Genomic DNA, 16,108 nt, shown 5'->3' on the forward strand with positions numbered 1-16,108 from the left:
TACAAGGGCTGAGAATGGCAAAGACTCTTCTGGGAAACTAGAACCACGGTAAATTTGCTGAATGTATCTACCATATGTAAGAACAATCTACGAATACAAACAGGAGTTTTATCGGGGCAATGTCGCCTCAACAAACACCTGAGAAGAACGAACGATAGATTTTCTTCATAAAATCCATTTCACAGTCACATGTATAATTAAAAATAATCAACAAAGAACTTATAGATTGATTAATTGAGTATTTTATTCTCCTATTCAAGAAATTACCGTTTCCACAAAACATTATCCGCATTGTACTTTTTTTGTAAGACCTTTTTCTACTCGGAATTAATTCCCTAGTTTCCATATCCGTCCTTCCAATACGAATTTAATTTCGATTGAATGATCTTCCACATTATATGTTCTCCTGTTTAACGGACTATCTGGGACTCTCGCTGACAAGTTCTCGACATTCTTAGAATTCCTTACATTGTTTGTAAATTATTGATTTGGCAACATGACGATAATATTTTATAAAAAATGGATTTTTTCAGGGGTTTATTGGATAAAACAATGTGTAGTTTCTAGTTTCATTTTTATTCTATAATTGTTATTTGCGTACATGAAAATAATAACCAGCTTTTCTACTTATTGATACAAAGCGTAATTAAAATATTCCAGAAAACGAGTACATATCTTTTAGGAGGTTTATTGTGACTCAACGAAAGTATCTAATGTTTCTGTATGCAAGATATTCTTCCAGATTCTAGTTGAATCTACACTTCGATTTAATTGAAGAACAATTCAACAAATATCATAAAATGTCTTCTGTTTGTTCTGTTATCCTAGTATGAAGTATATCTGTAACTCTTTCAACCACGTGGTTAGGATTTCTAAAATTTTTGAAGAGGAATTCTTGAGATCGCCTATTATTTCTTCATTTGGAAGCGAGCATTTTGAGTTTTATTAATTTTGAAGGGAATATACACGGCCGTCATATTGTAATTCTTCACTTTCCAAAAAAAATTTGTGAGGTAGTGTGTGTTCTTTAAAGTTATTTAAAAGGTGTTTAATTAGTTTACCGTTTATATAAGATGTTGAGGTGTTCTGTGCCAGAAGGTATTTTATGCAAAATTTATCAAAGAAAATACAAAAAAATCAGAAATCAGTCAACACGATTGTCAAAATTTGGTAGTTTACTTTTGCATACCTCTTTTATATTTATGACTGCCTTGGAACGAGTAGATTGTTTCAAACTTTGTTGAACTGTTTTTTTTTCAATCTTTCAATTAATTTTCATTTATATAATTTACTGTTGCTGCGATACTCAAATATAATATACCCGACTCATAGGAATTCAAAATTATCAGCAAAATAAAATGATTTGTCCTAAAAGAAGAAATAACAGAAATAAATTACTCACATAGACAAATAGTCCAAAAAGTGAATGAATGAATAAATATATGAAGGTCCAAGGAACCTGATGAAAACTACCCATACAGAATATTTCATTTCAACAACAACCCTTTAAGGGAAACCAATTCTATTACGGGTGCCATCCATCCACCCAATTAATAAACATCCCATATTTCAAAGAAAAATCCCCATACTTTTGCAACAGTTATAATATCTTGAAGAGTAACTGAAAATTATTTTTAATTCAAAATTCATTCATTAATTTTTCATTTCTTCGTTTCTGATCTGGATATGTTTAAAAAAAAGTTCGTTTATGGATGGATTTTATTTTATTCCAACTTTTCGTCATTTCACTCTAGCCAGCACGATGATTGCTTTGCAATTGTGATACAACTGGTATAAGGATTACATGTGTTTCAGGAGTATATTTTAAATATTCACGTATTGACTATATACCTAATCTACAATACAGTTCAACATTTATATTGATTGTGAATTTAGTAAGCTCCTCGTATACATGTTATCCTGATACCCGTTGATACCATATGGCAACACATAGACACGGCTGTTTGCTTGGTTGAGAATTCATCGTGGCAACAACCCAATTTGCACGAAAACAAAAGGCACAGAATATTTTTAGGAAAATACACAATAACTGCAAATTACAACTAAACGAAAGTGGCATGTTTAACACCGATAATATCAATCTACCAGCATATGCTTTCATTTCTTCCGAGATTTATACAACACTAAGATAATAAATCTTTTTTTTACCTATCAACAGGTCTTGTAAACATTAGAATATGTTATGGTCACATACACGTGGGAAGATGACAGCGGCTTTCAAAATAATCAACGAAAATAACTAATAATAATGAAAATAATTGTCTGTGGACCGATTTTTAACTCGGCCAAATTGACACTTTCGACGCTCTTCCTTATCGGCAAAACTTGAATCAGTAACAAATATTTATGTACATCAATATATAATTTCAAATCTCGGGAAGTCCTCGGTCTTCCACCAGAGTTTGTCATATACCGAGTGAGTTTTATTTATGGAATGCATCAATTATCTCGGAAAGGACTTGTTCGAATTTTATAAATTTTTTCGGTTAGGATATAGGTTATTAAATATATTACACGTTTCATGTTGACTTCTACTTCTATTACCATATCCTAATATCATTAAAATATCAATGCGTTCTTTTTCTGATAAAGAATCCATTGCAATTTTCAATAAACATTAACAATAATAATTTATTGAAACGTTAAATTTGTTATTGTAACAGTCATAGCCACCTAAATGTATTATTTTAACTTCGGCGAGCTATAAATCCGAAATTATGTCATTTAAGTATAGAGAATATTACATGAAAGATAATCAGTATTTCTAAGAACACAAAATATACATGGTGATCCATTTAAAATAACAAAGTTCATTATTTTTCCGGAGAAAGGAAAGGTCTGACAACAATGTAGATATCACCATAATACCTGCCGTATCACAAGACCCTTGTACAAAAAAATTTATAAAAATCGTACAAACCGTTTCCGTATATCATTATATAGAAGCGTTTTCTTATTGGGAATGTGGCAATGAAACACCAAAGTAGACTAACTTTAATATATCTTCCAAGCTTTAGAATACTTATGTATTCATCACCAGGGAAATAATTGAGATTTGTGGTGTCTTTGAGTTGTGTAAATTTTTGTAAAAATTATAAGTATATAAATTTCGGACGAAATACATAATAAGATCATTGAAACAAATAAAAAGAAAATTTAGAACATCTCTACAAAATCCTGTTTGTAAATATATGAGTTCGATTCAACATTATTTAAACATACTGTAAACATTCGATTGGCTTTCTTTTAACTATAGAATGTCATCATAGTTCACGAGATATTGGGAAAATTTTATTTTCGTTCTGTAGCTTTCAAGGATTAATTTTTTTAATATCAACTGACTAATATAGGCAGTTAGGGTCATACAATAAAGAAACTGCTTCAAGTTTTTAGCAGTATAACTGCTACAAACATCCACATCATCTTCGGAAAAGGTTTATTCACTAGCAATTTGTTTTCAGTGGCATTGCTTCTGCCAAGATAAAGGCCAAAAAGTAAGAATAATTTAGAACATGTTTATGAAGATCCCAGTCTTTGGTGTTACCGAAACAAAGACCAAAAAGAAAATTAATTTAGAGCATGTTTGTCAAGATCGCAGTCTTATACACGGCTTTGCTATTACCAAGACAATGACCAAAAAGAATATTAACTTAGAGCATTTTTGTGAAGACTGCAACCTTACCCAAGGCTTCGCTACTTGCCAGACAAAAACCAAAAGAATGGAACACAAATTAACTTACTTTCACTAGATCATTTTCATCATTTCTGTCCTTGGTGATAATGTTTGTGCCAATCTTTTTTATCTCGTATTGTCCATTTTCCAGACATTTTAATATTTCGTACGATCCCAAAAACTCATAATAGCACTTTCTGACGTGCATCTGCGAATCACTGTGAGTTAGAAAGAGTCACTTGGGGAATATGTGACATTATTCCATCGCTTTTGGTTCTTGGTACTCAAATCAGAAGCTGAGACAAGCTTCTTAGTCTGACCAAATTTCGGTTTCTAGCTGACGTCAACGCTTTTGATAAATTATTTAATACAGCTTGAATCAAGTGCGTAGAACGTCTAATTCTCAACAAAAGTTGTAGAACTAGCTATATCTAATCATCGTTTTTTTCGTCACAGAAAAGAATTGTTTATTATACACGGAAATAATGATTTTACTTCTGATGATATTAACAAGACATGTAGGGTCATTCTTTTTCGATCACTCGAAGTCACCATTCATAAATCGACTTGTATTTTTTTACAAATCATACGATCATTGTTGGGAGCAAAATTAGGTCCGTCATCAGAGAGGTCGAGTGGATCCTCTTCAATACCACCACTATAATTAACCAGCTTTCATGCTTTTGAAGTATCCGCGATATTTGATTACTCTACCTTTTACTGGTTTGACAGACTCGGAACCTGACTTCGGACACTAAAAATAGGAGATAAAACACCTTTCCTGAGTCCTACGTTCCCGCCCAGGTACTATTTGCCTGTAGATTATAGAAAAGGTGTTTTAAAATATCAGCAGTCAGGTTCCGAGTCTATCATCAAAATCAATAATTTAAATGATACATTTAGATTGCATCATAATTCAAGCGTTCAAAGAACACCTAATGTGAAAATTTTAGTGCGAATTTTTACATAGAAACAGTTCATACAAATTTATTAATAAAATACTATTCACAGCATTACATTAAAACTTTCCCTATTTTGTTAAATACGATAATGGTTCCAGAAGTACCTGACCTGACCTAGAGATGGCGGTAGTATTAGAAAGTACACAATCTATGCAGCATATTTTTGGCAGCCAACAATAATAAATGTTTAGATTTAGATTATGGTATTACTTAAAAGAAGACTATGTTGAAAAATAGAAATGATTGCGAAGAAAATATCGTAAATTTCTCAAACAACCCTCGTACATGAGTTATTTTCATTTAATTAAAAAATTTCTTATTAGTTTTTAGCCAATTAATCCGTCAAACGGAGAACGAGAAAATTTTTATTTTAAAAAATGGATTTTGTTTGGAAATTTTTGGAATATGGGATATTGGAAATTAAATATTTTACATGTATGCTCTATACCAAATATGAAACTCTTCAATTTCTCATTATTAGGATCCTTTTACATATATGTTTTGTTGCAAAATTTTCTTGATTTTAAGTTCCTACTGATTGAAAATCAGTTTCTAAAACAGGTAAAGTGAAGTTTCGACATATTCCGGACTTTTTCAGAATATGACGCCACATAAACCATTTTATAATTGTATTAACTAATAGATTACGTTATGATTGACAGCTTTCTCTTTCATATGTATGTGAATCATTAATATAAACCTCTTTTTCTTGTATTTGATTTCATTTTAAGAATTTTTGAATACTTATAATTGAATATTAGAAGTTTTTTTTGATAGTTCATGATTTATTGATGCAGATTTTCTATCATATTTATGAGTTTTGGATCTATTCTTAAATGTCTGTCCTATGTAAACTCGATATACGAGTATGGTCCCAGAAGTACCTGACCCGACCTAGAGATGGCTTAAATAATAGCACTGTATTAGAAAGTACACGATTTATATACCATATGTTTCAAGTTTTAAGACGCTAAGTTGTTTAGTATTTGTTTGGCAGCCATCAATACTGAACGTTTTCAGCGAATTTGTAACCATGTGATTTTACTCTTGTGAGACGACTTCTTCATTATCAACAGTAAAATATTTGGTAGCAGAGTTTAAACCAGGCCAGAAATGCTGAAGAAAATCGACAAAGCGGTATTGGATGATCGTCGACTTCAAGTACACGTGCTAGCAGACTTAGTGAGTATTCCAAAAATTGTGGTACATCGCATATTTGGACATGGTAAAGTTGTACGCAACATGGGTGCCTCGTTTGCTCACAATGGAACAAAAACAGCGTCGTAAAGATGTTTGGCAATGTTTCACAGAATTAAAGCCTAATTTTTCATGACCATGGATGAAGTATGGGTCCATCACATTATTTCTGAATCAAAAGAGCAATCAAAACAATGGACTAAAAAGGAGGAACCATCTCTAAAGAAGGCAAAGACCATTCCATATGCAAGTAAGATCATAGCGTTTTTTGGGATATGTGTGGGATAATTGTCATTGACTATCTCAAAAAAGGAAAAACTATCAACGACGAGTATCATTACTGCAACGTTTGAGCGAAGAAATCAATCAGAAATCATCGCATTTGGCTGAGACAATGCACCAGCTCAATCGCCATGGCCAAAATTAATAAATTCTAATTTCAATTGCTACCTCATGCATCCTATTCGTAAGATTTAACCCCCTAGGATTATTTTATGTCCCCAAACTTGAATGAACTGCTTGGTGGTCAAAGATTTTCCAACAATGAAGATGTGATGTAGGCAACTATAGTCGATATGGAGGAACTTAACGATTCTTATTATAAAAAAGTATTGAACTTATTGTACATCGCTGGGAAAAGTGTACGGAGCTAAAAGGAGATTACGTTGATAAATAAAAATACTATTTTTTCCAAAATTTTTGTTTTTTGCGCCAGGTACTTCTGGGACCGTCCTCGTACATATCTTTCTATTCAGCGAATTACTCTGTATTTATATCAAATGAAGTATGGGGTAAGATCAAATTTTGACTCAATTTCAATTATATACTTGAATAAATGGATATTTTTGGTTTTAACAGAAATGTACTTTTGGCGTTTCGACTCAATTTGTTGTAATAACGTTTAAATGAGCATGACGATGTAACCCACTTTATAAAAGGGTTCTGCTTATAGCCGATGAACAGTTTTAGCGGGAATCTAGAATGTAAACATATGAACGGCGCATGTACATTCTCACCCTGTGTTTATTTTCCCGTAAAAAGCATATTCACTTACAACTTTCCAGTTGGTATTATCAGTTAACATGCATCGTTCATTAAAAACAAAAGTGGTTTTCCCAAAATTATTATAAACCAGCTCATGATTTCCATTTATACATTCTAATAGTAAGTGTACAAACTTTTTATTTTATTAATACGGTATAAAATATTTGAAATATTGTATTCAACGATTTTCATTTTCTATAGATACGCATTCGATTTGAAAAAATCCATGACAAAACTATTCGAAGTTCGAAGAACAGTCACACTCATACTGTCTCGGTATTCGTTTAAATAAATGCTCATCACGCATTATTATACAGGGTGTTTCAAAAAAATTATACACATTTTTTACGATTTTGTCGCAACTACTGGCAACATTGTATCGAAATTTTATACGACTATGTTTTGGAAGCTGATACATCCGAAAAATTTGTTTTTATGTTTGACTCTCTTAGAGGGCGCTAGTTACACGGTTCGTACCAAATAATGTTGAGCATAACTTTTCAATATTGGATTTGTCAAGCGAAATTTCAAGTGAATTTCCATTTTCGGAATATTTTGATTTGAAAACTATGTAGTATAACCGATGCTAGTATGAAGTAATGATAAATGTATTAATTAAACAAAAATTCAAATCAAAATATTCCGATAACGGTACACAGTATCGAGTTTTATCACGAGTACCACCTTTTTGGTGTAAAATGATGTTCGCGTTTACTTGAAATTTTGAACAATAAACTTAATATTGAAGATGTTATGTTCAATACTACTTGGTACGAACCGTATAACTATAAAACAAATTCATTGGATTTTTTAACTTCCAAAACATATTCGTATAAAATTTCAATACAATGTTGCCAGTGGCGTTACGAATATTTTTTACTGAACAAACCCCAAATATTTTTCAGTTTTCTATCTATACTAGAGACGGGATCACCCTGTATTCTTTAAATGTATAGAGATGTGACGAAACTTTTATTTCTTAGGGATGACTTTTATATTGGGTTCATATGAACTTAAAGACCGCTTGACATGATGCAATACAACATGCAATGCAATGTAATGCAATATTTCTTGATCAAAAGCATGCGCAAATGGAAGTTCAGCTGATTGTTTCATCAAGATCTCGTACTTGCAATAATATCAGTTTGGTTAATTGCTTGCAAGTTGCAATTACAACTCTTTTCTTGTTTACTTCACCTAGCTTTGTTATTTTCATTTTCACAAAATATCAAATGAAATTTGAGGTTATGAAATTGTTAACTTTTGTTTATACTAATTGCGATCGATGTTTTATTTTGATCAAATCCATAAGTGAAAAAAGGGCACTGAAACGCATATATATGGATATTTATCTTTTCTTTTCTTATTGCAAAAATCGCAATCTGAATCCAGCGACTTATAGTCTTTGGGCCCAGCGACATTTTTTTTTTTTTATTTATGAGCATATTGTTAAAACTTTTTGTATCTGTTATTTTCAATTTTATACCAAAAAAATTGTGACTACATTGGTAATTTTATTTCAATCAAAGGTTTTTATCATATAATTAGCGAAAAAAAAATTGTCGGACAAAAATGATGTGTCCCTTGACGCGTCGGACACGCCAAATATGAAAAATTCATCACCAAACGGCTGATTCTAACACAATTTTTACGGGGCATATGACACCAATTTCCTGCAAATATTTTATTTATAACCTTTTTTTTTCGAGAAAATCAGGAGTTTGCAAGTAATTAGTTCTTAATTAAAGAAATGTAATTATCGGACAAAAATATAACTTCGTCTTCTGAATCTAGGTCCCCAATGGAACATGTCCATTAGTGATTGTTCAATGACACAAATAAATTTCAATCTCACCAAACCAAGCCAATGCTTATCGCAGACTTTCTAGCAGAAATATTTCGAAAAAATAATGTACATACGCCTTCCGACAGCTTCGGCCAATAGAAATGATTTACATTTACGATTCGATGTTTTCATTGGCAACAGTGGAGATGATGAGTCCACGTGGACTGACAATCTGTTAGATGTATACCGAATTTTATACGGGGAGTAAACATTATTTTTCATTTCTTAATTTGGTATGAGTGCCGTGCGTATTTATGAATTATTGATTGTTCCTCGCATAACTGTCTTCTGCAATTCATATAGGAAGAACTAAAAAAAATGATGCTATAGCACGAGATGTCGGATCCTGAGAGAACTGATAGATGTTGAGAATAATCATTTTTCATTTGCAGAAAGCAGAGTTTTACTTATCGATTTTTCAGCAATTAAGTAGAGTAATTTAGCCCTTTTCTATATTTTTTTGTGAAAACCTAATTTAGCATTACCTACATCCAAGTTTACATATAAAAACGAATGAAATTGTTGTGCTATCTCTTATCGCGAGGATATTTTACGAGCACATCTGCATAAATTGAACTAGTAACATTCTATTTTTGGTTTATTTTTGAGAAAATTCTCTTTTTCACTTCTTTATAATAGTCATTCAAAAGCAATCTAATGACATCCTATTGATAACTAACACACTAAGCCTGCGAAAGATATTCAATAATGACTTCTTAGGCTTTAACATTGGGAAAAATGTGAATAAAGACACAAGATAGATATAAATTGGAAATATCTTTTTTTGGGATGGTTCAAAAAATATATGCGTTGATGTTCGAATATAAATTGTGTTCTTTTCGAACATATATTACCTTGAATTACTTATAACATGTAGTAAAGTTCAACAACTTCAAATCAGACAATACTTTTATCGATTTTATGCTATTCATTTGTATAGGTGCTTTCGCTTCAACATACATATAAACTACTATCGATTTTTAGTTCAACATATTTAACAAAAGCATACTTATATAACCCTTCATTATTTAAAGATTAATTGGATAATTTTAATATATACATAATATAACTTTCAATCAAGTCAAGACGTGTTTTTAAAAACTAATTTGATTTCTAACAATATATTTCGAATAATAATTTCAATTCTTATATCGGTATTTTGAGCTAGTTATATGTTTTCGACACCATCAAAAACGAAATAATTCTTTGATACCACAGAAGTGGAATTCTCAGGCGGATCTCGGGAAAACCACTACTAGATCGAGAAAGAAGCGAAAACATAAGACGATTATGTGACGTAAGGACTTTTCGGAAACTATAATCGAGTTATAGCTCTTCCAATATCAATTGCAGATTATAAAAATCCTTAACGACAATTTTGTTTGATGTACCATAGGCGTAAATACCTCAATTTATAAATTTATTATTTTTATAAATACTTTTCGTGTAATCTGTTCACAATTGTCTTATTCTTGGTTGCTTTCCATTTTCTTCTGGCTTTCCTTTTCCCACTAACTAGTTTCCTTATGTACAGGTGGATATTGTGTATCTAGCTGTTTCATTTTGTTTCTTGTATAATATTTGACAAGTATTCCACAGCTTCGTCGACTTCTTGTGGCTCCTGTATTCTGTGCTTTAGGTTTATATTGGTGTTTATTACGTGTTGAAATTGCTCTCAGTTTGCTCTCTTGTTATATGTATTATTTTGGAAGCGGTGTTCTCCAAATAAAGTTTGCACTTTTAGGTTCAATAGCTGTATGGTATGTATCAAGTTTCTTCCTTTTGGAGTGATTAATCTTTATCTCCAGGAAGTGTTTTTGGCGTTCCAGTCGCCGGCAACTATGAAGTGGGATCCTAGTGGTCGTAAAAAATCACTATATTCATCTGCTGTGATAGTATGCGTCTGTGGGCTGTATATTACTCCTATGGTCAGTGGCCATCGAAATGTATTGACTTTTATTAGACTAGATTGTATTTTGTTCGTAGTGTATGGTTGTAGTTTATGATGGTCTATGGCCCTTCTTTTATTACTGCTGTGCCTGCGTAGGTCTCTGTAGACTGAACATCCTATATAGTTGCATGGTTCCCGCCATAGAGGGGGCGAGTTCCAGAAGTGTTTCTTGATTTAGCACACATCTTGCTGTCGTGCTGCTTTCCACATTTGACACAGCTGGATATCATCTTCTGTGGCTTGTGGATCCTTCTTCGTTCTCTTTAACATTATAATATATTATTGATGAATAAATTCACAATTAATTTATAAAACATGATGCTCTTCGTTTAGGAACTAAACGGTATGTTTTACTTTAAGGCGCTTCACATAAGTTTTAAACACTCAAATATGGGCTGCAGTGCTGCCAAGAACTTGACAGTGGAACCTTTAGACGCCAGTTTAACCAACGGTCATGCAGAAACAAGGACTTCACCATTAGCACCACAACCCCAACATAATTTACCTCCGTTAGAAGCAGAAGATCTTCAAGAAGAGTTAATAGAGAACAATACTGTTAATAATGTCCTCCATGGAGGTAAGAATTTATTGCAACGAAAATATTGTAAAACTCACACCTTCCAATCTAGCTTACCACCTGCATGCTTGATTTATACAGATTCAGCTGTGAATTACTCGATAATATTTATTATTTGGTTAGCTGTATCTGAGCTTCAACTACCACAAAAAAACCTATCATTGTTTCACGAAGGAATTTCTCATTAAAAGTGAGTGAAGAGTCGAATGAGAGAAATGGGTTGCCATCTTAATAATCCGAACCATCATATTTGTAAATATGGTGGTTCATTTCATGATACAGAATATGTTAAGGAAGTTTTCAATGATTTATGATATGTGTATGAAGTAAGATTGACTTGAAAGTCGTTAAAAAAGACGAGAATGGGTATAACCACCATAATGTTGGTATTAATAAAATTAACGACCTAACCTAAAAATTCAATAGTATTTTCAACATCTCTAATATTTAATTATATTCTCTACAAGGAACGAGAGAAGTTTAAGAGTTCGAGTTTTACAGGAAATTGGAAAGAAGTGAATGAAGCAGGTGTTTCCAGGTTGGCGGCAATTTCTGGCTATCATCGTTGTGTTCAGATAATTTGAACGCTTCTCTAATAATCCTGGATTTGAAGGAGCAAAGTGAGGTGATGGTTTCGGTTCTATTGAAGTTGATTGTGTGTCCGATATGAACACTATGTTGAGCAAGGATTGGAGTAAATATCGGAATTAGTGATGAGAGAGTTTCTGTTGGGTTTAAAGATGTGCGAATACCTGCGGATTGAAGATGCTGCAAATTCTGTCTGTTGCACCTCTAATGTAATTGAATCTACAAATCAGTGGAGTTGAGGATGAAAATTTGTGGATGCTCCTAGTATTTGGGATTTGTTGTAATCAATGTTTGTTTCGAAAAATTTATTTCAGATGGTCCACTGGTCAACGAGATGAATCGTTATACGAGTAGTGTGAGGGGGTTTTCGATAGACGAAGTGAGAGAAGCCGTATGGAATAAATTTTTTGATCATGACGTCAAGGATCAGCATAGATGATTCCTCTTCTATCTTCATCGTGAACTGTATGCAAGGATGTACGTCAAACGAGCGGGGCAGAAATGAATCTAAATTATCTCTTCCAATGGGCCAAAGACAAAAGTGTCATCAACATATCATAGCCAATGGAGGGTGAAGGAGGATCTCATTGGCTTACCTTTGAGTTAACGGTAGAAAATGCCTTGGAATATGAAGTGGTCGTTGGGCAAACAATGTTTGATTAGTTAAAGATAATCTGGGGCAATGTGGTGACTGGTGTCTAGGATAGATAAAGTTTCATCGATGGGGATGTTGGTAAATAAGCAGATAATATCAAAGCTGTCAAAAATATCCGTGGAAGAAATATCGGTGTAGGTCAATGAAATATCGAAAGTTTCTGACGTAGGATTGGGATTATACAGCAATTGGTTGAGGAATTTCACTAAGATATTTGACCAGGAATTGGGCGAGACAATTAAATGAATTAACAATGGAACGTAATGAAAGATTGAGGTTGTGAATTTTCGTAAGACCGTAAATACGAGGAGATAAGGTATGATTGAAGACGACCGTGGCATTGCCCTTTTCGGCTGAAAGGACTACAATATCAGAATCATTAGAAATATCTTTGAGAACTTTCCGTTCCTTGGAGGTCAGGTTGGAAGGAGATTTTGATATTTGGAGAACCTTGGCAACATCCTGCCTCATAATTTCGACGTAGTTTGAAGGGAGTTCATAAATGAGCTCCTCTGTGTGGCAAATGATGGTATCCATTGGTATGGATTTGGGCGTGATAGCATGATTGAAACCTTTGGCAAGAGCCTGCTTGGCATATTGGGTCGGAAAGCTGTGGTGTCCATTTCAATAGTGTTTCGAGGAGGTTTTGAAGCGAAATAAGTTTGGATAGTTTGTCCTTTTGGGTTTGAGTCCTTTTGTCAGATATATGCTCGGCTTTCTGGTTAAATAAACCATCGGAAGTTTCTTATATCAATAGATGAACATGGAAAGTTTGGATTCGATGAAAAATATTGAGAAATCGGATATTGGTGGCGTGTAGATTTTTTCTAGTGGTATCTATGGAATTTCTAAGAGAGAAGCTGGCTTTGTTGAGGATACGAGAGATAGATGATGAGATAAAACTGCCTAACATAGTTTATGAAATTCTTTGTGATAAAAAATATGAATCAAACACTTGGTATTATCACTCTTTCTCCGTTCGTGTCATTATTTGTTTCTACAGTATCTTCTACTTCTCGATGAAGCTGAGTGAACTTCTGATACGTTGTTCTATATTGCAGTGAATGGCGTGTCATTTGAAATTGCGTTTGAAGAAGAAGATAATGATGATAGTATTGTGAAAAAACACCCTCCTAAAAGAATTTTAGAGAGATTGGAAGAGCCCTCGACATCGCCAGTTACATTAGAGAAACTCCAAGAAAAACTAGACGAAGCAGAAACTAGACGACAACAGGTAGATTTGAATATTATTTCATTGTCAAAATATTCTCAGATATACTTTCTTCAAACTTTTCGTCGCAAGATATTTGATATGAATGAAGAAATAATTGTATCTTATATAGGGTAAGTCATAAGAAACTTTGCATACTTCTACCATATGTAGAGTGTTGCTTCTAAATAGTGTAAACCCACTCTTCCTTATTAATTTGTGAAATTCAACGGGATTGAAATCAGGGGATCTTGGAGGCCATGAAGTAGGACCTACACGTCCTATCTCCTGTTGCCCTAAACATTATTTAGTCATATCATATTGCCAGTAAATATTGAGAGTGGATACACCAAATGATGAAAATACATCCCTGTATAAAGTTCAAATAGAGCTGCCCTTTTGAAGGATCTTCCGGCAGAGTGACACTACAATTTACTGACAGTAGATTTGTTATATGATTTCGGTTAGGATGTAAATTATTAAAGATATTTCTAGTTTCTTGTTGACTTCTACGCCTATTACCATATCCTAATATTAGTACAGTGAAACAAGCAAATCATCTCGCAATTTTAAAGACCTTCATGGATTAGTTTGAAATTTTGACAGAAGATCAAAAATGATGCAAATAACAAACCTGATTTGGAGCCAATGTATGCTTCTACCCCAGGAGTGAATGCCACCCTTACTCGGGGGTGGAAATTTAAAATTTCAAAATCGATAGTGAATTGTATTTTATGAAGAAAATGTAGAATGAAGTTTTTTATTTAACGCAATAATTTCTGAGTTATTCGCGATTGAAAATTAAAAAAAAACACGTTTTTCAACATTTTTTCACGAAAAACTCGAAAATTACGCATTTTCTGGAAAAAATTATTCTTATCAAAATTGAAGCTTATAAAAAACAAAGAAATTAGTCAGTTTAAATTAGATTTTTTGAATAATATTCAGCAACTTATAAGTTACTGAAAGTCAATATTTTCTTTTTCGAAAATTTATGCAGAGGTTTCAGCTCAAATAACGGAAAAACGATCAACTTTTCTGTCTAGCATGAAAATTAAGCGAGTTATGACGAAAATAAGTTAAGTAACTCGAATTTGAAAAAAAATGTCGGTAAATTTGACACCGTATCCGGCAAAAATAAATTTAATCGTAGCCCATGTAAAATTATCTTTGAACACGTATATTTTGAAAAAAGTTGTTTAATGTGAAATTTTTTTTTTTTGATTTTTTAAAAAAACGTTTTTTTTTCAAAACATCTCAAAAACTATTGGATCAACGAAAGAATTTTTTTGTAACTAAAATTTAGCTTTTATTTTACTAAACATTATGCTTTTTTCAACTCACGTAATTTGAAAATATATATACTACCACTGTTTTTATCAGTAAGCAGAAATTGAATTGAACTATCATTTTGTAGATTTTGGCTCAAAGAATACAGTCAGCAGGTATGAAAACCCAGTGGAAGAAACCGTTAAATAATAATAATGAAACTGAAGAAGGAGACTTCCTTAGAGTTCCGGTTGTTCCAGTTGAGCCTGTATCTAAAATAAATAATAATAATAACGATCTTTCATATTGGTAATATTTATTTATAATAGAAGTAGTGAATGTTTATGAAAATGTTACAATTATAAATAGCTATAACCTAACATTCGATTATTTCTACTCCTGAAATCATATTTATGAACGTATTGTGATCTATAACTTAATTCGTGCGTTTTTTTAAAATTTGAACGTTTATTTAAGAAAAACATGTACAATAGTATTATTGAAAGTATTGCTTATCTGAAGCTATGACCTTTTCCCGTCTTTCTGGCAATTTGTGGGTCCCATCCTAAAAGAACTGCACCGGCTTGGCAAACAAGAATTAATCAAGCCAATTTTTGATATTGTGCTCTGATGTAAACCTTTTTTCAGTGAGGGCGTTCTGCATCGACTGGAACAAATGGTAGTCAGAAGATGCAAGGTCTGGGCTATAAGGCGGGTGAGATAAAACGTATTGCCTCGTGTCTGGTTTTTGCACTTGGAATTGTCGTAATGGATCCATTTTTCATCATCAGTAACAATTTGATGCAAAAATGACTTCCTTCTGTAGCATTCCAGCAGCATTTTTAACCTGCTAAACCGCCTCTCGACGTCTCTCAACTTGAGTTCATTTGGAACCCAATTTCCTTGCTTTTGAATATATCCAGCTGCTTTTAAATATTTTGAAAAGGCTGCTTGAGTGAAACCCAAAGATTCTGCGAGTTTTTCTTGTGTTAGACAACAATATTCATTGAGTAATGCTTCCATTTCTTCGTCTTCAAACTTTTGGCTGCCCAAGACGTTAATTGTCTTCCAAGCCACAATCACTACTTTTAAATCCACTTTTGGCACGTTCTCTC

The 16,108-nt window shown here is 32.8% G+C and overlaps 1 protein-coding gene across 1 annotated transcript; it reads left to right on the top strand.

Moving 5' to 3' along the window:
- Positions 1-6,929: 6,929 nt before the first annotated feature.
- LOC130445305 (uncharacterized) lies at positions 6,930-15,373 on the top strand. Its single transcript, XM_056780871.1, has 4 exons — positions 6,930-7,017; positions 11,055-11,271; positions 13,576-13,748; positions 15,142-15,373. Exons 2-4 carry the CDS (start codon positions 11,085-11,087, stop codon positions 15,304-15,306), a joined length of 525 nt encoding a protein of 174 aa, XP_056636849.1. The 5' UTR covers positions 6,930-7,017; positions 11,055-11,084; the 3' UTR covers positions 15,307-15,373.
- Positions 15,374-16,108: the final 735 nt, after the last annotated feature.

Source organism: Diorhabda sublineata, chromosome 6 (assembly GCF_026230105.1).
Source record: "Diorhabda sublineata isolate icDioSubl1.1 chromosome 6, icDioSubl1.1, whole genome shotgun sequence".
In the NCBI taxonomy this organism is placed as follows: domain Eukaryota; kingdom Metazoa; phylum Arthropoda; class Insecta; order Coleoptera; family Chrysomelidae; genus Diorhabda; species Diorhabda sublineata.